This window comes from Carassius carassius, chromosome 29 (assembly GCF_963082965.1).
Source record: "Carassius carassius chromosome 29, fCarCar2.1, whole genome shotgun sequence".
NCBI classification, from domain to species: Eukaryota; Metazoa; Chordata; class Actinopteri; order Cypriniformes; family Cyprinidae; genus Carassius; species Carassius carassius.
In genome coordinates this window covers 8,845,717-8,868,851 of record NC_081783.1, presented here as the reverse complement: position 1 = coordinate 8,868,851, position 23,135 = coordinate 8,845,717, and the positions used below count along the sequence as shown (strand labels likewise).

At 39.5% G+C, this 23,135-nt stretch overlaps 1 protein-coding gene across 4 annotated transcripts in view; it reads right to left on the bottom strand.

The window, feature by feature from the left end:
- Window positions 1–23,135, bottom strand: part of ebf1a (EBF transcription factor 1a) — a 119,812-nt gene that overhangs the window by 27,066 nt on the left and 69,611 nt on the right. For all 4 annotated transcript variants that reach the window (XM_059515783.1, XM_059515784.1, XM_059515786.1 and 1 more), the window contains exons 7-10: window positions 14,312–14,393; window positions 13,220–13,361; window positions 6,219–6,349; window positions 5,178–5,304 (exon numbers count right to left, since the gene is read on the bottom strand). In XM_059515783.1, the coding sequence (XP_059371766.1) occupies window positions 5,178–5,304; window positions 6,219–6,349; window positions 13,220–13,361; window positions 14,312–14,393 (482 nt within the window). The remainder of the gene's footprint in view (window positions 1–5,177; window positions 5,305–6,218; window positions 6,350–13,219; window positions 13,362–14,311; window positions 14,394–23,135) is intronic.

Here is a 23,135-nt window from a genome sequence, read left to right as displayed (position 1 = left end):
ACTCTGCTTTGGATGGCTTTCACCTCTGGGCTGGACACAGCGTACCGTGCTATCTCCGGAGATCTGAAGCACGCTCACAACATATACTGTACTGAACTAGGCCAGGACCAGCAATCTCCTTGTCCTCCCACGCCGAAGTGCGTGAAGGCGGGGGTTTATCTGACAGGACACACGGCAATACACAGCAGCCCACAGCAATATACAACACCACGTCAAAATTATAGGTTTTCACAGCACGAAGACTCACCCACCACACTCAGTGTACGGAAAGGACACCCGTCTTCCTTCACTTCGCTTGGTTCGGATCTGGCGATGGAATATGCGGCCTAGCTAGTGATGTCGTCGTTGCGACTACTTCAATAAGTATTCCTTCGGCTCTCCCACCACACTATATTAGGGGTAGGGCCACCCTCCTCCTCCTGGAGAGATCTACACAACGCCAGGTCAATATACAGGGCACTTTCGACTGGCTCTTAGTACTCACATCAATGCCACTTCCAATCCCCTTTTTCACGTCGTCTCAGTTCGCCGTATAATCTGTTCACTTCTCAACCTTTAAGGTTCGCGATGTCTTCACAATCATACAATTCCAGCCTGAGGGAGAGAGAGAGTTAGACAGCTACCAGCAGCGTACCAAGACGGGCACAACCCAGTGCTTCACACACACCAAAGAGAGCTTCCCAGACTGTAAAATAACTTGGCCTTAAGTACTGCCTTGTCCAGCGTATCCTCCAATCACCAACCGCTGTCCCTAACTAGGCACAGGTGCATCGAATTCCCTGATTTTCCTTCTTACGGCGCTACCGGAAGTTCCGGTGTTCTGTTTTTCCGGTCCGGGCGGAAACACTTCCGGGCGGAACCAAACTTCCCGAATTTTGGTTCCGCCCCTAAAGATCGTCACCTTGTGACACACACACACACACACACACACACACACACACACACACACTCTCTCTCTCTCTCTCTCTCTCTCTGTTTTCCCCAGAGCTCTCTTTCATTCAGGTGTGATCTCATATGCTGTGGATAGGAATCGATAGGCTCAGTGGCAGGGTGTTCGATGCCTGCCTGAATTATTGCTTCATTTCTCTTTCTATATAGATGAGGCCTGTTTTTCCTCAGCCCTCCCCACGCCAGGATCAATACCTCACAATCTCATTTTTATCCATTTTTCCATAAACCCAGTGATTGCGTTTATTTGGAAAATCCGACAAGCTAAATAAGGCATCACTTTAAGACAGGGGGGAGAAAAAAATCTTGGAACCTGTGGCCGTAAAATGGATGACTTGTTTTTCTTGATCGTGAGCAGAAGCTTCTAAAAGACAGAGACATCTGTGTGAAATGGCCCACTGAAGACGCCCCGCTGTTGAGCAAACCAATTGCTCTATATCTTTATGGCTACAATCTCCACCATGCAGAGGTTTAGCAATTTAATTGGAATGGTTATCATTGATCACCTAGTGTGACCCCATTTGTCAATAGAATTAAAGAGACTCATTATCAAAATCGAACGATCACTCAACCCACTCAAGAAGAAAGCCTCTATCAAATCTAGTGCTTGAAAAAAAAAATAAGTTGGTGACTATGAATGCATAAAGGATTTACATTTACAGTGGGGTCCAAAAGTCTGAGACCATGTAGAGATTATTATTTAAATTAACATTTAAAAGTTCAAGGTGAGTAATATTAACTTATTTATTCATTAAAGAAATGTAGTCAGCAGGAATGCATTCAATGTATTGAAAGTGATATCAACAACATTTATAACATTCCGGAAAAACTTGTGGAGTCTACGCATCTTGACTACATTCAAGCAAAAGGATGAGCAAAATAAAAATTCAAATATTCTGAGCTTCAACCCAAGCGCTGATATAATTTTGTACCAAACTGATTTTTCCATGTCGTCTCACACTTTTGGACCCTAACGTCAATGCATTTGCATTAAAAGAGAGGGTGAATGCATGTATGATGTGAAGTCTGGCTTTTCCTCAACTAAAGTGACAAATGCCTCCCATAGACTTAATCATTGGGCAGGCGTAGAGAGCCCCCTCTAATGTGATCGAGCAGAGTCTTTTAATATCAGTCCTGATGGGTGCTGTTCAGCCCACTGGCCTGCATACTGAGCAGCAACCAATTGCCTGCTGAACATTTCAAGTGATTCATCAACACCTCCAATCTATCGTCCGCACAGGGCTTCACATACGCTCACTTGCAGATAGCATTATAACTGTCTCTTTCCCTAAAAAACAGACGGAAAACTCCTTTGACAAATGATGCAAACATGGCAATCTGGTGAGAAGTAATACACAACCAAACATGGAAATGCATTTGTTGCAGATGAATTGAAAGCGAGGGTGAGAGAGAGAAAGTAGGGAGGAATGATCCATCCCTCTTATCTGCGGAGTGCCATGCAGGATGGGTAATGTCCCAGGCGGTGAGTGTTTAATTGTTTCTGACAAGAAATATAATTGCAGAGAGCTTCTGGATGTTTAATTGCAGAGACCCAGTAACTATGGGCGACACCACTTTGACTGGGTCTTCCTCATTAAAGCTTGGGTTTGTGAAAGGGGCCTTAACTTTAGCATTCCAGCAATGCAAGAAAGTGCCTGGTGAGTTGGGAAATGATGGCTACTGTACCAAATGTTACTGAAATATGCTGTTACTTTTAGTTAATTCCATCATTTCCAAACCGTATGGTTTTCTTTCTTCCGTAGTGTACAAAAAAAATCTAGTGGTCATTTTTCCAATCAGTTGAATTCAATGAATGGGGACTGGATCTGTCAAACTTAATACCTTAATTATGATATCTTTATGTAAGAAACAGACCAAAATTTAAGTTACTATTTACTTATTTGGTATCATGTTCCGCAGTTTTTACATGTTGCATACTCTTTACTATAGGTACTGTTGCAAAGGGTATTAAATCCTCCAGAACACCCCCCCCCCCCAACTGTATGTAATTGTTTTTGCAATTTCTTGAGCACGCTCCCAAGAATTCCCCTCACCAAGGCACATGATGTGGTGATGTGACAATAAATTGACTTGACTTGACTAATACAGCTTATGAAGTTAAAAGTCATTTGAACTACCTTGCCAAAAATTTCCATCCAGTTGTCTAAAAGGAATAAGGTGTCTCTCCAGGGTGAGCTTGTGCTGTGTTATCGCTTCTCTAGAGTACTGAGTAATGAATGCTCAGCACATCACAAAAATAAAGTTGTTGAATTTGATGTTTGAAAATCACCTGGTAGTCGTGTCTATCTCTGTATCTACTTGTAACACAATATGACAAACAGACACACACACACTCACGCACACTTTATAGTGCTTTTGATTATTTGCACTTATACCCCATTTATTGTAGTTGCATGGAAATAAACACCCATTACATTTTCCACAGAAAAGTGAAAGTCATGCGTGTTTGGAACGATATAATGGTGAGTAAATGATGACAGAATTTTCATTTTTAGGTGAACTATCCCCTTAACTAAAAACTGTTGGCCAGCCAGAGGCACAGTTCACACGAGCGTGTGCCAAGAATCCTAGAGAATCTGAGACTTCTGAAATGAGTGAGGAATCCATTTACTGGGTGGCTGCTGGGTTCATAATCAGAGTGAAGTCAAAGCCAAAACACAGCTCTATCACTACAGACGGAATGGTATCAAATATAATCAGTGTCATAATTTAATCATAAAGACAATACTCTAAAATCATACATGTGGTACATACATACTTGTGAGAACCATGCATTCAAAGTAAAAAGCAAAATGAAATGAGTTTTTTTTTCTGAAAGGCTTGTTTTTTCCCCTCCACCATGGCTGTAAGGGATGTTCTCCAGGTACGGCTCAGCCTTTCCGCATGGCTGTGTGGTGTTTGAGCGAGGAAGCATCAGTGCACCATTGATTTAATTAGGTCTCCATCTCCTCTGCCTGACAGAAGTTGATTAGAGGTGCCAGATGCCCCATGTGTAATTCCACTGCCAGCTGCCACATAGCTTTGCCAATACTCTATGATTAGTACCCACTGGCAACTGAGCAAGGCACAGGTGCCAACTGGAGCTAGGAGAGAAAGACACATACAGGCTGATGTCCCACTGCAGTAGCTGGTACAGGGGGACAAGAAGAAGAGAGAAACGGCCCAAAATGCTTCAAACTGAGCAAATTTGCATGGTGGGGCCAAGCTGAGGGCTGGGCACCAGTTTAATGTGTGTGGAGACTGACAGCTCTGCATTTGGTCTCTTGTCATTAACAGCATTGACTTTCAGTGCTGTGCGCATTAAAACAGCACATTTAATCAAAAGCTTTCTTGATGGTTATTAAGCTTGAAGCTTTAGCAAAGGGGCACATCTAGAAGTGCAGCCATAAAATGGGGTGACCATCTGCCCTCTGTTTTGGAGGGTGTGTTACTGAACGTGTGTTTGTATGGTTGTGTGCGAATGTCTAAATCCCTCCCTCCACTCCTCCCCATGTGCTCGCTGAATAGGCCATGAAAAGAAGCCAAGTCCAGAGCCATAAACCCAACGAGCATACTCATTCACACCCACAAATGCACAGGCATATACATAGACACCTACTGAGCCAACAATACCCACAGCTGTGCACTGTTTAAACCTATTGATGAGACAGGCCTTTAACATTGCTCCCTTCAGCGTTTTAACGCTCTTCAGAAAAGCTGTGCTTGTACTTTGACTGCAAACTCTAAATTTAAACGAAAAAAGCTGCAAGATCAGCGAACAAACTCTTCACCTCATCCTCCACTGTTTCATGTTGTTTTACCATTAGATTCCATCATACACTTCCATCATGTGCTTCTCTTACTTCTGGAAGTTAATTACTTCTCGTTGGCTGAACTCCCAATATGTAGAGTGTACAGTAAACTCATTTTGAAGCCAACAGATATCACAGGTGACCTCTTTTTCCTCTATAAGATAAATCCTACATTTCCCTTATCTGTGCAGGCTGCAGGATCTTCCTGGAGTTCGAGGCACAGCCATTTGTATTAAGCTGTGTGCTAAGGAAATTGGTAGGATTCCTCTATGGTGTAGGTTTCTCGCTACAGGAAGCACTGGGTGACATACTCAACCCAGACCGACAAATAAATCAAGAACAGTTGAAAGGGAATAAGACATGATGGTGATACACAGCTGACCGAGTACAGCTAAGGATGCTTCATGTTATTCTTACCTGTGTAGATAAATCTGCCTGGTGTACCTTTGCAGAACTGCTTTGACTTGTAGGACAGAGTGACCTCCACAACCCCGGGAATGTGTCTGGGAGGAGTCTGAACTCGGATGGCATGAGGGGTAATGAGCTGAAAATTAAAATTTAAAATAAAACAGATTATATAGGTTGAAATAAGGCAACAAAATATTAAAATAAACAAAATGCAATGTGTATGACCTTTCATATTTCAAATATCATTATTTGGTCAATTACTTCCAAAAGATAAGACATTTTACTCAATTATTATTATTTTTAAATATACTGTGTTTTTGACTATTGTACTGTAGAACTAGTTCACAAAAATTTAAAACGTGCATTTAAGCTACCCACGTCTTCCTGCAACCATACTAGCTGAGATATTAAACAGTATTGTATTGTTCTCTGATTAGACTATGATTTGACTGCTTACAGTGTTTGTGAAACTGTGCTCAATTGCTTTTGAAGATCTGTGCAACTACAAAGCAGCTGCGAGTGCTCAGTTTCTCTGCAAACGCTCTGTCATATTCAAAGCCAGAAGCACTGATGCTGCTTTACATGGCTTTAAACTGTCCCTTTCATTGCTCACTTAGCTGGGCTTTCATATGCCAGGCACTGCTCTTCTCACCTCTCAGATAAATATGGCATTGTCAATGAGAAGCTTTTTATAGAATTACCTCTTTCATCTAGCTTTTCCCAACATGAGCAGTGCAGAAACTGAGTGAGCAAAAGACCAAAACAGATGGACAGACAGGAAAACAGACAGACTGGCTGACCAAAATGGAGAACAGAAGCATTATGCCCATTCAAACTGGCACATGTCTTATCATATTGTAAGCCAAGTGGATTTTGGTTAGGTTTTTAACTATTTTAGTTAAAAAGGAGCATTAATTACTTTTTCTTTGTATACAAATTTATTTTGATCCTAGTTGTGGTTCCCAAATCTCTGTTGTAGTTGTTTTTTTTGTGGCGACAGCATGGTATGGATTTATTTTTGGCAGAAATTTGCATAGAAAGGTAACTGACCTCACTCCAGACCAGCATGGTGCCAAAGATGACCTGTAGGCCGTCAAAGAAGTTATCACCAATGATGATGACTGTGGCACCCCCTGTCGTCCAGCCTTCACTGGGACTGATGGCCTTAATGCAAGGGGTAGCTGTTTTAGAGAAAGACGAAGTGGAAAAAAATTAGTAAGCCAGTGGCTGTTATATACAATAAACAGCTAGTTAATCTCGAAAACGCATATGCAATATATATTATTTATGACTATATGTATTTGCCTGAATACAACAAGATACCGGTAAAGAGACAATATATAAATGATGTCAAAAAGCATCAGAATAAACATCTGGAAGCAGCCAGCAAATCATCACTAGTGTGCATTACCTGTGACATAATTTCATGCACAGACTAAATACTTAGGAAATAAATCTAAACCTGTGCAACTGATTTCATCCTGATTACGGCAAATAGATTTATGAGCCACACTCTATTAGGAAGCTTTAGGCACAGCATAATGACAAGTGACTGACTCATTAGAGTCGTCACATATGATTAGACTGTGGCCATTCCTCTGCACCCTCCACGTATGCTTCCTGACAGGGGCGCGAACATGAGAGATGACGCCTGCTCACTGATCATTTATCTCAATCCACCCTGTATAGTAGCATGATTCACTGCTGTGGTTGCCTGGAAATCACCTGCAACCTCACCCTGATCATCTCTATCTGTGTTTTAGGAGCATTTTATTGCCACGTGAAGGAACACAACTCGGAGAGTGGAGTGACAGCATTGTCTCCTCCCCGCTCAGAGTTCTGCTCCGCTTCACTCTTATTCTCACTGGTGACAGAAACCCCACTCCATAGTCAGCATTGTTACAGCTCAACTGTCACGTTTCTCTTTATCCTCTTCTCTCTTTACCATATGTATTTATTTAAGAGATAATATAAATTTCTTAAAAGAAAACATAAATTAACAATTTGACATGTCAATATATATGTGTGTGTGTGTGTGTGTGTGTATGTGTGTGTGTGTGTATGTATGTATAGAGTGCCATCTGAAATTTCTTTTAAAATTAGGTTCTTTTCATTGCCATTAAAGGGAAATAACTAAACATAAACATAGGAGCCTGAGAAAAATGCTAATTTAAATATAAAAGTGACGTGACATTCAGCCAAGTATGGTGACCCATACTCAGAATTTGTGCTCTGCATTTAACCCATCCGAAGTGCACACACACAGAGCAGTGAACACACACACACACACACACACATACAACACGCAACACGCATTAAAATAACTTTTTATTAAAATTAAATATTTTATGTAATTACATCGTTATATGTAAAACTTATAAAAATAAGTATGTACAAAATAAAGTTGTAACACCTTATATATATATATATATATATATTAACTCAGTTTTAGCATTTAAAACTATTACTAAAGCTATTTTAGTCTTTAATGTTTTATTTTGAAATTATTCAAATGAGTATATCCCATATCATGAAAATTATCATCATCAGCCAGAATATTAATATTAAAATCATATAATAAGAAGTAAAATCATGTTTGCACGATTTCCATACAGTTGTAAGTGTGATGCATTGATGAATTTTGACTACAATATTTTGCATTGTCTATATTCTGTATATTTTCGCTTGATGATTTCTCATGTCTCTTCCAGCTTATTTCTGGTCATGCCCATGCACACTCATGATCATCTGTGATTTATTTAAACGTTTTGTTCTTTTGATATTGTTATATGATATATACAACTTATTCATATTGGTCCACAGAATTCAGACTCGGTTGACCAAACTGAGAGCAGGCAAAACAGGGAAACAAGACAGAGTGAAAGCCCCCCTGGTGCTCTGCTTATAAAAGGCATAATTCCCCTCCGCCTTTGTTTAAGTCATGGACATAATTAATGAAATCTAAGGGTCGGGCTGGAAAAGATCAGTCAGTGATGAGTGTACAATAGCAGCACTCCTCCAACCCCTCCTTCTTTCCCCTTTGGGGGTGGAAGAAGAACACGAATACTAATTCCGCTTGATTATACACACACCTTTATTAAATATTACACTGACCCCATGTGTGCGCGAGGAGAGAGGGGGCCAGGTGCAAGCGCTTGTTTTATGAAACTCGTGCAAATGTCATGAGCGCTGGAGTTTGCCAGGCACAGAGAAATCCGGAGTCCTTACAGCAGTCGATCAAAAGGCCAGGCGCCCTGGGACATTCTGAGAAAACAGCAGCCAGCCATAAAAATTCAACACCTTAACGAGTTTAAATTTCATTTCAACGTGTTGAACTTTGGCACAGGATTCTAAAGATCGGTGTCTCACTGAAGGCGCTTAAACAGACTAATTACTGCTGTTCTAATTTGCTGCTAAATTTAAATAGAAGGAAAAGACATGAGGGAGAGAAAAATGAAAAGTAAGAGTCCTCGGAGACAGAGAACAGGAGAGTCTGTCACGGGTGGCTCTGTTGTCTTCTGTGACTCTGGTAGGGGGACTGAACACACATCCTTTAACAAGCATTACACACCGCTCTGACTGTAGGCAGGACCCCTGGGCAAGGGTGGGGGTCTACACTCAATACTCGTATGATAGTGCACCTAACTGAGGCAGACGTGTGGTGGAGGCAGATGGCCTGTGTGCAGGAGGTGCTCGGTGCTGCTGACAGAACCTGAATTGAGATGAGACGAGGCTGTAGGCCTCACTCGCACAGCTCAAACTGGTGTGTGTCAGCCACCGGCGATGCCCTGGGAAGAGTTAGCACAGATAACAGCAGGGGAGATGGAGAGTTTCAGCAGCAGGGGAAAAATAGTTTGGGGAATGAAGTTTGGGAAGCTAAACTGTAGTTTGTGAAGCTATAGTGCAATCATGCTACCCACTTGAAAAAGCAGTTAGCACCACTACAAGCTACAAATGAATGGAAGTTAGCTACATTACCATTTTAAAATCTGAAGTCGGTTCATTGAAATTCTTTAATACTAACGAAGACTGTATTTATAGTTAAAAAGTATAACATTTATTTTATTCCAGTGATGGCAAGACTAAGTTTTCAGCAGCCACTTCAGTCTTCATTGTCACGTGGTCCATAAGAAGTTATTCAAACGTGCAGATTTTAAGCATAGCCATACATTTCTCATTATCATCAATGTTGTAAATATTGCTGATTAATATTTTTTTAGAAAAATGTTGTGAAAAAAATTATAATGAAAAAAAAAAGCGTTTTTGAAACTAATAATTTCTTTAAAGAAAAATCTTACTGACCCTAAACTTTGAATGGTAATACATGTACATTGAAGGAGTTTTTATTTATTTATTTATTTTTTATATTTTTTGCAGAAAAAGCTGTATTTACTGTATCTTGTAAAAAAAGATTATGAGGATCTCATACTGGGTAACTGAATTAAACATCATTTAAACACTCAATTTGCAAAAAAATACCACTATATACAGTGTGTAGATTATTGTATAATAGATATTTATAAGGGTTTAATTAGTCAGACATTTTTTTTTCTTCAGAAAACACATTAAAAAGGATATTTTTTATTATTCAGCAACAGCAGAAAGTCTGTTTTATACTGCAAGTGTGTAATCATTTTTGGGTGAGTTTAGGACTTTTATATCCATGTTAAATATAGAAATGCTAAGTAATAATATTCCAAACTGCAGCACTGTATAGTGCTGCATCTGTGGAAGACCGTTATAGTCTTCCAGGATTCATATCATATTTGCAGTGTCCTGTTGAATGTTTTCCTGAAGGTATATTGCACATTAAGTATGGAGTTACATCTTCTAGATTAAGGAGCTTGATTTTAAAGCATTTCAATGACCCCAAATGTACAAACCAAATCTCCTTAGACCAATCAAAATTTCACATATATTCTGTGTACCAGCCATGTAATAATTTTCAGAAGTGAAGTAATCCACTTTTCGGCCTTGAGGAATTCCCCAGCTTGTCTGTGCTCTTTTTATTTTTCTTCTCCGAAGCTGTGTTGTGGGTGACTGCTGGGCATAATGCAATTTGGCGGCGTGATAAACCAGGAGAGATGAAGAGGAACGGTGGAGCAATCTGTGATGGTAATCTTGGCCTAAGACGACTCTTTTCCAGGGTGCTGAAATTGTGCATGGATTAAGCAGATGGTGGAATGTGAATCCATCTGATAGGATTAAACTTTGGTGCCTCCTCTGCCGCCATCTGTTCCCTTACGCTCGCTCTTACACACATCTCAGATACAAGCACAATAGCTTTCTCTTCTACAAACTTACATTCTCAAGCCCTGCAGACACCTATTTCCACCACAGTGCATTTGTGACATGACCTCACGTATCGGTGCCCTCACTTTACCCTTGTCTCCGCAGCCCAGAACAATCAACACACATGCACGCCATATCTGACAGAGCAGGCTCATTAGCTGGAAGGGATTGGAAATGGTTTAAAACTGACACAATAATGGACAAGAGAGGCTGAGCAGAGGTGAGACAAGGGAAGTGTGCTGTAGGTTATTAGAAGGCCATCTTTTGTGTTAAATTTTGTAGAAAAACTTACAGAATAATGAGAAATGTATTTAAATATGGTAAAATGTGTTAAACAAATTGGGAGCGGAAAGCATTATTATATTAGCTAAAATAGTTCACAAAAATAAAGAAAATATATTTATCCTCAGGCCATCCAAGAAATAGATGAGCTTATTTCTTTACAGAAATTTTGCATTACAGTACATCACTTGCTCACCAGTGGATCCTCTGCACTAAATGGGTGCCGTCAAAATGAGATTTCAAACAGCCGATAAAAACATCCACATGACTCCAATACACTCATTAGCATTTTGTGAAGTGAAAAGCTGCATGCTTGTAAGAAACAAATGCATGTCCATAATCCCATAATAATGCATTCCCATACACAAATGTTGTGACCAACATATTTGTTTAGGCCTGTTTTGGACTATTTTCTCTCGTAAACAGTGCTTGATCTGAATATACAAGACAACTTTTTCATGGCAGAATGCAATATTATAGATAGAGGACTTGTATTTTGGATTATGAAGAAATAAACTCATGTACATCTTGGATGGCCTGAGGGTGAGCAAATTTTCATTTTTGGGTGAACTATTCCTTTAATAAGATCATACACAAGGAGCAGGAATGTGTAGCACACAGTGAATGACAGGTGTTTCAATTTCAAGTGGAATTTAGTTATTACAAGAACTCTGAATTGAATTTTGGAGCTCTGACATTGTTTCTGCATTTCCCTCCAAGAAAAATATATGTGCATGTCAGGGTTTTATATTAGACATAATGAGGAATTACAATGTAAGCCTGTCTGTCTCGGGAATTATCCTATACTTTCTTTTGGAAAAAAGAGAAGGAAAGAAAAATAAAAAATCTCCACAATTTTTTTTAAATGTGTCCAGGCTTTAGAAAACTGACTTTTTTAATCTTCTCAGTGCAGTGGAAACTCTGCTTAAACACTGAAGACGTCCCCAGGAGAATAGAGAGAACTTAATCATCATCATCATCATCATCATCATCAAATCAGCATCATTTAAATCCTCAATTTCTCATCATAAATAGAGGTTAACAGTCCAACTGAAAAATATGTTCTTATCTAGAATCATCCCAAACATAAATGAGAAAATGATTGGATTTGATTGCGGCTGAGGATCAAATCAGTGCTCAAATCATGTCCACATGTTATTAGACAGATTTAGGAGGGCCGCACCATAACCTGCAACACTATAGAGGAAAGCAGATAAAGCCACACGCCATTCACAAAAGAAATGCTCGGGGCTTAAGCCTTAGAGCTCTCATAAGACACATGTTCAAACCTATAGAGAACTGGCCACTTGGGGAATGCTGCATTCTCTGCTCTTTTCTTAGCCCTGGTGCATTGTTGGTGCTTTACTGCACAGCTATTGTTGGTATGCTGTTTATTAGTCAAATGAAAGACTGGTTAGCTCAAACCACCTGTAATATTTGGCAGCAGCGAGACTTGTTAGTGGCATTAAAACATGACAGCAGCACATAGACATGCTGACTCTGAGTCATTGTGAGCTGATTGAATGGTCACAGTCGTCTTTCAGCCAGTGGAGAGTCAAGAGTTTCGTCTGTGCTCAACTGCTCCCCAGATCATTAAATAATAAAGTTGAAAATAGTCTGGAAGGGTAGTGAACTTATTAAAACTCTGAGCTGGATGAAAGGTTTCAGGTTCAAATTCAGTTATACCACTGTTCAACATTCCCTGACTTGTTATACCCACTAGGCCGTATCCACAATTTTAAAGCTTTTTTCATATCGCCTTTATAGGCTGAGACAACAATAAGTAAGTTAATTTTCATGAAAATTTTGGGTTTGTAACACTCAGATACTTATTTTGTCCCGATTATTTGTCCTGGTGTTCCTGTGGCTCAGTGGTAGAGCATTGCGTTAGCAGCACAAAAGGTTGTGGGTTCAATTCCCAGTGAACACACATACACACAAATGTATAACCTGAATGCACTGTAAGTCGCTTTAGATAAAAGCATCTGCTAAACGCATAAATGTAAACTGAAGATGAGGGAGGGTTTAGGAAACCTGAAATCACTATTTTTGCAATTCCATTTGGTGGTTAGAAATGGCACACTTCAGCTTTAAGCTGTGTCAGTAAGTTTATAAGTTGACGTAAGAGAAGAGTACAGTGCTAGCCATGATGGGCAACCATCTGTGCTCATGAAGCCAAACCATGAAACTAAATTGAGTGTGACAAAAGTGGCTTAGTTTTGCTGAATTCTGCTAGGGACGTTGCTGTTACTAGTTAGTTTCGTGCAAAAAAATATAATGAAGGAAATTTTACATTGGGTTGCATTACATTACACTAAGACTTTTATTCCTGCAGTCTGTCTCTTCCATTTGTCTCATTTTTCAGTCACTATACAAAAAAATGTGATAAAAAGAGTTTTTGTATATCAATATGAAACAACGTGTGATCTTTTTTTCTCAACAAACCGCATGTAAACAGATCCACTACATACACTCACCGTGTTCTAGGTATGATGGAGTGCCTTCAGACGGGTCCAGCCTGCGAGCTCTGCGTCCATGTTTAGAGTTATTGTGAACAAACATGTTATCAGACACAGCCAGGACGTGTCCATCCACGCTCACCGTTGTAGACACCACCACCTGCAAGAGACAAATGCTGACTGTACTTCACTTGACCCGCAAAGACATACTCTGCTCTTGTATACAAATTAATACATAGCTCAAACAAACAGCTGAAGTGTTGGAGCAGCACATACACATGGTACGCCTGTGTGACTGCCGACTGATAAATCGACGAACAGACACATTTCACCAGAGAGCCTGGGACAATGACAGCAGCTAACAGCTCTCACAGAGCTGAAGATGTAGACTTGAAGTGTCCCACAGCAACTGAGGAGCCTCTAGATTTAAATGACTCTCAGGCTTTGAGAGGTCTCTCAATCTCAAGAGAGGAAGAGGCTTGATGAGACTTGGCGAACACTGCTTACATTATCCCTGTTCTGGGCAGCCACTTCATTCGCTCAAAGCTTTCTTTTTCTCCCTCTTCTCTACATCCGTATCTCTTTATATATTCTCTAGTACTCACACTTTATCTGGTAAGAAAACCTTTCATTGGTCAACCATTCATACATTTTAAGTGAAATACAGTGGAATTGTCAATTGAAAAACAGAATATATAAGGGCCATGTTTAGTAATATATTCTCTGATTTCAATGCTTATCTTAATTTAAGGTGTTTTAAGTATTATTTAAATATTGAAAGTATTTAAGATATTGATAAAAGTGATTTATTGTATTTAAAGCTGATTAATCACCATGTATCATGTAATTAATTCATTTAGAAAAGTTAATCAATTGATATCTCTGAAATATTTTACATTTCAAACTATTTAATTGTTCATTAACTACTTATTTGTTTTGTATTATTGAATATAATAATGATTTTAATGTTATTAATGGACATTTTTATAGTGTTGCCATTTCACGCAGCAAGCAATGCAAGTGTAGCTTGTCCACTATGTATGTTATGGTTAAAATTGTAATTTTGCCACTTTCATTTGGAAGTGTGAGCTGAGCGAATGTGTTTCCTACCTGAAATCGCCGCATGTCTCGTGGGTTCCCTGCATTCTTTAGGCAGTTCTGGTTGCATTTGAGGAAGAATTTCAGGAAAAACCTGGAAAAACACAGGATAACAGAATTTATTAGGTAAGTCTGTTTTGTTCTAATCTAAACTGTGGTGTGACAAAGAGGTAAAGATTTCAGTGATGTGTGACAGCATTAGATCTACTATTTGTTGTTAACATACTTTTCTGTATAGACTTTTACTATTCTGTGCATTCATACTATAAGGTCACAGCTACACGTTTATTCACACACACAGACACTGGTTTTAGAAATGAAGCACAGATCATCTGTCGAGAACCCAGAAACAGGTAAGTCAGCTGACATAAGGAGAAGAAAGCAGGAGAAAGATCAAGAGAGATTGAAGTGCGATGTTGAGGTCACTCTGAAGCACAATTCAACCCAGCGAGAACATCCAATATTGTGAATATTACTGTGCCATTCATCATTCAAATTAATAATGTGTGTCAAATGATTTGTACGTGTTTATTATTTATGGGTTTTAAGAACCGTGTTTTTATGCTGAATCCAGTGGGCTGTCAAATCTTGTATGGCTGTGATTCAGTGTGTTTCCCTTCCTTCTCTGTGGTCTGAAATCTACAATATTAATTAGCACAGCAGGGTTTCTCTCTTTTTTCTTCATTCATGGTTTTCCTGTTCATTGCACTGGTATAGTTGAGAACCAATGTCTGTCTGCAGCATCTATCCACTATTATATCTGCTGTCTCTCACTATTCACACTAATGCATCACACAGTTTAGGATTCCATTGCTGGAGTCTTATTAAAGACAACTTTTACTGAGCTGTCAAAAGCGGGACATACTATAGAATTATAATGTTTTTATATTTTATATTAGATTTCTAACCTCATAGTCAAGCCATAACAGAAATCATTTTCCATTTTCAGAATTTATATATATATATATATATATACTGTATATATATATTAGGCTTCATAGCCTAATATGCGCTGAAGCACATGCATAAAGCTTGCCACAGCACACCGACAGAAGTAATGATTATGAATGTGTCAGGGAAAAACAGTAAGGAGGGTGCATTAACATTTTAATAATTCACTGATAAACAAGTACTTTCTTAGTTTCGTTTTAAGAGAACTCGGCGACACTAACACATCATCTCCACAGTAGTAATGCACCTGTATGCATGTTTCATATCCGGATTACATAATATGAGAATATTTGTTTTCCATTTATATTTGTTCAATTGAAAGGCATTTTACTCTCTATAGATACATTTTGAATATCTGTAAGGCAAAGATTCTGCTTCCTGTTTGCTTTCATTATTTTACAAAAGCACTTTTTGTTGTTATTTTGAGTGCACCGAAATAAACGTAGAGTCTTTACAGATTTGAAAGATGTATTACTCTCATCTGTATGACCAAAAATGATGGAGTTTTTTAGGAGTAGGTGCGCACACCGGAGTCTGTCCTGCTGTGAGCACTACTGTTCAGCTTCCACACTCCACCCAGACACTTCAATAGCGCACATTTCTTTATGTAAAGTTGCTAATACTTACATATTTCAGATGATAAGCCATATTTGTGGTGGATTAATGTTTAGATGTCCTGCCCGATGTACTGTATTACCATAGACCAGCCGTTAACTATCTGTCAGTCACAGAGTGTGTGTGTGTGTGTGTGTATGTGCAGCTGGCTTGTTAGTGCTGAAGGAATGTAAGATGCATAGTCTGTGTGTGCTTGCTGTGATTCGTCTATAAGCGGCCCAGGTCTCATCCTTTGCTCTTTAATCTACTGTTTGTGTCACCCCTCTAACATCTACACCATCTTACATCCATGTGCATCAATCCATTCATCCCTTTCTCATGCCTTTGTGCCTTGTAGCATGTAAGACTGAAAATTTACACTGTATGTATATGTTTGTGTGTGTGTATATACATATATATAGATTTCATGCATAGCACTGCGCATATACTGTAGATCACATCTTGGATTTTGCAGCTCAGTGTGTGTGTGCATTGATGAGAACATGTTTGTCTGTGTTATCCGCTGTGTTGTTTGGGTAAACAGATTAGCGCTACAGGCCTCGTCTATAATATCATTTAAGAGCTCTAAGCCGCGGCTTTCTTTCCCACTGATTCCCTCCTGCCACTGACCCTGTCTGAGCGCTCCTGACCTGTCCCTTATTCTTCCACGCTCTCGCTTTCCTTCTCTTACACTCTTTCCTGCTTTGTGTGGAGATAAGTCTGGGCTTAACCCCATCTCTGACATCACGCTCTCATAGTCCTCCTAAATCCCCTGCAAAACCCTGGGTGCCCTTAGTTTAGGAAGACATCCTTTGTCTTTCTTTCCCTCCGTGCTATGGATTTGTCCTTCTGGTCTCCCAACCGCACGCCACGTTCACATAAACACTCACTCATAGTTTTTAGAACCCTCATCCACATGTGTAATGTGGATATAGTTTGACTTTGTTGATCCTGTAGCTCCATTAGCAATAGCGAGAGTACTCCGATGCCTGCCGAACAGGGAGGGGACATGTAATCACACGTGTAATGTTTAATAAAGTGCGCACTGTCCCCTCCATAGGGCACTTCGGACAGGGACCTTATGCTTTTAGAAGAGATTGGACGGTACGTTGTAAATGGCATGGCTAAGAGCACTTCAATTAGAGAGGGCTATTATCACAGTCAGCGTGAGGAAGAGGGCAACACTCCAAGTTTCTGATGGGTAGGATGAGTTTAAGTCACAGCACAGAGCCTGACCTGTCATACATACTGCTCTGCTTAATAACTCTTACATTGTACTTTTAGACACATCAAACCGGCTGCTAATGAAACTGTAACTGATATGGAAAGAGTACAGATGACAGCGTGGAAGAATGAGAGAGTAGCTGTGCTCTTATTCACAGGGGTTCTGTGCAGTGTTCACTGCTCGCTATACACACTGAGTGAGATATATCGGTTAAAGTTCACTTCACTTGAGAAAATGCCCCATTTGGGAATGCTTTTTATTTTAATCTTAATCAGAATTTGTATGATCAAAAAGCCAAACATTTACAATAAATGATGGCTGTGATTTCTATAAAAATATTTTAAAATTAGTGTGTCTTTTTAACTGTTTCTTGGCCCATGGCTATGATGATAATATTGTAATGGTCACATCTTGTGTGCTTTATACCCGCAAGCAGCTGTGAAGAATTCACCTCCTCTCTTTGTTTATTTTTTACAAAAAATGTCTGTGATGTCAGATGGTTTGCAGTGACTTGTTGCTATTATTTCTATACACTTACTGTGATGTGATGTACTGATTGATATCATTGTTTCCTGTGTATTTTGCAGTGCCATTCGGACTGAACACAGTGGGTCAAATAGCCTGTAAAGTTCACTTTGCAGTGCCCTAATGGGTAATTGCAGCTTACCCAGGCCGTGAAGAGGGGTAAGAGTTAATGTCAGGCCGAAAAAGGAGAGCAATGAATTAAAGCAGCAGTGGAAGGGTGATGGGGTTGGTGTAGGCAGGGTTAATGTAATCCAAAAACAAATCGACCTTTGACCTTGGTCTGTCTAAGGGTCACATCTGTCCGCTCAGCTCTGGCCTCTTAATTAACTCTCCTGCAGGGTCGCCCAACTTGGACACTCAGCCGTTAATAAATTTGCATTATTCACCTCAAATCTCAGCCGAGGTATGATTCACAAAAAATGAAGCCTGTTTCGCTCTACGTCAAATTAAATACAAAACATCCACACAGGACAGTGCTCTTTACAATCAAGACACCCACTCAAAATGCAACGATCACAGAAACATGCACTTTAATAAACGAAAGAGCATTTGGGAAAGTCTTTGCAGCCTCTCATTGAGTTCGAGTCACTCCTAAAAGCACATCAAACGAAATCAAATTGCCCCCCACCCTGTGTTTGCAGTAATACTTGTAGCCTAAGTCACTAGCGCTATTGATTTAAATGCATTTGACTGTAGCTGTGAGGGTGGTTTCAGATGAATGATAGCGGCGTGCAGAGAGAGCGGCTGATCTGGAGTCAGCACTAACTGCAGCAGCATGGCATTAGAGCATGTGGCATGTGCGAGTATGGTATTACCCACACTCTCAGTAAATGAGACCAAGTCAACTGCACCAGCCATCAATTATTCAGAGGCTGAGATGGCAATTATGGCACTGAGCACAACCAACATGAATATTTTATGAAGGCTAACGCAGACCATAAGAGTGTGAGAGGGGGTGACTGAGAGAAAGAGAATATAAATGTGTCCATTTCTGGGAGACACAGCCGATGCCAGTTCTTGCCATGGAGCGACACTCAAAGTGCCATTTGGTATGGCATGATATCTTTCTTCATCCGCTCTCTCCTCACCTTACACCATCTTATCTTCATTCCCATCTCCCAGAATGTTTCTGTGAGACAGCAGCATAGGCTGTCTTAATAGGAGCAGGGGCAGATGTCCTCTCAAGGCAGCTCTCCATTACCTCTACTCTGTGTGCATGATAGGAATGTTGCAGTTGTTTAAAACACAGAGTTTGAGTTGTGGCTAATTAAGTAAGGCGACACCATGTTGACGAGTGATAGGCTAATCTTCTGAGCGGCAGCGTTAAAGCCGAGCAGCCCTGTAACTTGCTGTACGTTTCAGCCTCTGTTTGTCATCCGCTCTCTCTCTCTCTCTCTCTCTCTCTGCCCCTTGTAGATAAACATATTGCTCATGCTTTGAAAATACACAAGTGCGTCAGTTAGCCTCTCTCCTGAACGGTCTCTAATATGCACATAATTCCTTCAAGACCAGATACTGCAAATAAAATAATAATAACGCAAGTAGAACAATCCGACAGCTACAACAAGTCTAACCTTCCCCTCTTTCCGCCTTCAGGCAAGCAGAGACCAGTAGGCATGTTGTGCTGACAGCTCTAAAATTGCTTACAATACACATCTCCAAAAGATCTGTCCCAGGCAAAAAAAAAAAAAAAAAAAAAGAAGAAATATCACCGGCTTGCTTAGCTGGTCTTTCAGATGTCTTATTTTTCCCTCCTCCCTCCATTTATTATGGCTGGATTTCTGCACTGGCCTGCGAGTTTGGTGCCAAATGCAACCGAAGAACTATTTCAGAAAGAAAGAGTGAGAAAGAAGAAATGGAGAGCGAGCAAAGAGAATTCTCTTATCATAACATGAGAGTAGAAGAATTCGCACTCTGTGTCTTCCATTGTCTACAAATGTTTCCTCAGAGTGGAAGCATTATTTATTTTTAGTCCTGTTTAGCTGAGGTTGTGTGGACCGTTTTGGTGCACAGAATTTATTTACTTATAAAAATGTATTTATGTATTGTATATTAAAGGTACACCAGTAATTTTTCTCATCTGAGGTTTTAAGATATACGTATTCGTACATTATTACAGTGCTAAATATAAATGCTGTTTGATATGTTTTTTGATGAATAAAACGTAAAAATAATTAAATAAACTAATTAATGTATCACAGTTTCCACAAAAATATTAAGCAGCACAACTGTCTTCAGCATTGATAATAATAATAATAAATGTTTTTTGCACAGCAAATCAGCCTATTAGAATGATTTCTAAAGGATCATGTGACACCGATGACTGAAGTAATGATGCTGAAAATTCAGCTTTGCCATTATATAGTAAATTACATTAATAAATTTCAAATACATTGATTTAGATTGTAATAATATTTAACAATATTACGTTTATTATTTTTTATTTTTATCAAATACATTATTTTACATTAAGTCGGCCGCCTCATTGGGGATGCCATTTTTGATATCACATGACCAATCGCTTTATATCATTAACCCTCTTATTTAACACTTTCACCAGTGGACTAAATGAGTCATAGCTGACTGAATTGCACATTTTTCCATTGGTATCATGTGGCAATGCATTCTGCTTCATCCAAGCCACTAGCTGTTAGTATAAGTCCAAGACAACCATTAGCCAGCTAAACATAAAAAAAGATAAAAATATATATACACTTTAAAGTATCATAGTATATTGTATGCTCACTCCAAAGAGGTTACAATTAATGAGGCCTGTTCCTCTTACTCTACTAAAGCTCCTGAGCATTAACCGGTTTGAATTGCAGCATTTCCTCTCTCTGACAATCCACTGGCATCTTATGTCATTACCTCCTGGGCCGTGTCGATTTAAGAGTAATGCATGCAAGACAAAATCTCTGCAAAATAACAACAAAGAGTTGAGTGAGACAGAATGAGTGAGCAAGAGACAATGAACGTGAAAGAGGAGAGCGAGGAGAGAAATTTCACATCAGACAGCGGGACCAGACCCAGGAGACGAGTGCAGTGCAGACGGGAGAATTATTTTACATAATAAATGCTTCAAATTCAAGCCTGTAATTGATAGCTGAAGCCAGGGGACGATGTGCAGCCACCACACATGGGTTTTGGGGAGCTGTCAATCAAACTTTGCCACTGGAGAAGGGATAATGATTGTCATATGACAACTGCCTGATTTAATATAATCATTGCAGCTAAAGCTATTGTTTACAAGTGCAAGTGGAGGTGTGTGAGCGAGCAAGACCAGCAGTAGTACAGCAGTCGATGGTGTAATAAGCCAAACTTGAGTTCAGTAAGGGAGGGTTTAGAGAGTGGAAGTGCACTAGTTTGCCGCTGTTTCGTCCATTTTTTGCGAAGATTTACACATCGAACTCTTTCGTCTCTGGCTTATTGCCTGTAATTGACTAATTCAGCATAAATGACCTCTGTTTCAGCTAATCATACAGAATGCTATGGACAAACAGATATATTTTCTGTAAACAGCCTCTGTACTGTGCATCGCCCATGTACACAAGCCACAAATTAATTGCATCGCTCAGAGGGAAATACAAGATCCCACACAATATATATTTAAATCAGTGAGAACTGCGCAAATAGGTGGAAAGTAAAAAAAAAAAGAAAAGAAAAAAAGTATATTAAATACATTCTGTTATGCATAATTTACATATCTTAAACTAAATATACAAGAAAAGAGAGAAAGGGAGAGTTGGAGAGAGATAGAGAGAGATAGAGAGAGAGAGAGACCACCCTCCTGTATATTTCAGAAGCTGTAGGCAAACACCTCAATAATTCATGACGGATAGATTGATTTTTTTCCTTTGGCGAGAGGCAGCAGATCTGGCAGGGATGGATGGAGGGAGGGAGGAAGGGTGGGAATGGAGGGGTGGTGGAGGGACAGCGCAGGCCTGAGGGTTAGCAGCCAGTGGGATCATTAGACCACTTGCTTTTTGTGTGAAGACTGGGCTTTACAGTACACTGTTACTCACTGCCACAGGGCTCAAACAAACCAGCCTGAGTAATACTCAGTTACACACACGTCCCTAAATTCCCTAAAAACAACATAATAGAAGGATGCAGTCAGATTAACCTTGTTTTTGACCTAATGCCATTCAATCTGATGTCTGCAAAAATTGTTTTCAAATCAAAACTGCGCTTTATGCATAGTTACATCACAATCCTTTTTGCTATCTAGTGAAAGTAAAGCCTAACTTTTTAGCTGATTATGACATTAATTTAATTATTATTTATTTTTATTGACATGGTTTGCATTAGTTATTTTATTATGGTATCATGAACAAACAATTAACTATTCACTGAAATTTTTTATATCATATATTAGTCTAGGTTAATTTAATGTATATGTGATATATATGATACAGAAATGATGAGGTTAGAGAAAAGAGCAGAGCAGAGCAGAGATAAATGTAAAGGAGGGAGTTGGTTCCCCCTTGCGTGTCTGATGGAATCAACCCTCTGTGGGTGTGACGGGACGGCAGGTGAGGCTTTGAGAGCAAGCGACATCCTTTTGTCATCGCCTGTTCTCACAAATAATTCATGGCATCAGAGGGAAGGCGAGCGAGGGAGGCGTATTGACAGCTACCACTTCTACTTGCCTTCACCTGTCTTATCCAGTCACCCGCAGATGGGACGCAAAGGACAGAGGGACCTTTTCACAGAGACCGAATGCGTTTCTTTTCTCTTCCACTGACCTAATTAGAGCTCACTTGCGCTCCCTGCCTTCGTCTCCTGTTATCTGGCATGTCCCAATAAAACCTAATCACTCTTTTAACCCAGAGCAAAGGGGTCCATTTTACCAGTTGTATAATGGCAGCGCTCACAGGAGGCCTTGCAAAAGTGCATGTGGAAATTTCAAATCAAACTCAATGCTTTCAAAATGTATTTATTTCTTAATTTAGTCCATTTATTCTGTGTAAAGGTTCTTTATTGGCTTTGGTTTAATGAAGAACCTTTAGAGATTCCAAAAGGGGGTTTTCACAGCATTTCAATAGAAGAACCATTTTGGGTTCAGCAAAGCACATTTCTTAAAAGAACCATTTTCCATGGTGTAAAGAACATCTAAATAATCTTATACCATTTTTATTACTATTACATTGTTATATTATTTTATTACATTATGCTTTGGCACAAGGCCTTTAAAAATGACTGTCAACAGTGTTTAAAGTCTGCTGATGACACTGTTTATTAATATGTCTTTTGCTCCCTCCCTTTCTCTTACTCTACATACTGTATGTTAATGCACAGTACATCTATTTATATGTCTGTTCCAGTGCTTTTCTCCATCATTTGATCGATTTCTTTAAATGCAATTATTTGTATACAGTTAATTCCAGTCTAATAAAGAACCTTTCTTTGTAATAGTGTGATTCCACAAATGGTTCCATATAGAGGAAAACATATTCTTCACATTAAGAAAAAAAATGTTTCTTTTAGGAGCTGTTCACTGGAAGGTTCTTTTGGGAACCCAAATTGGTTATTTTTTGGCTG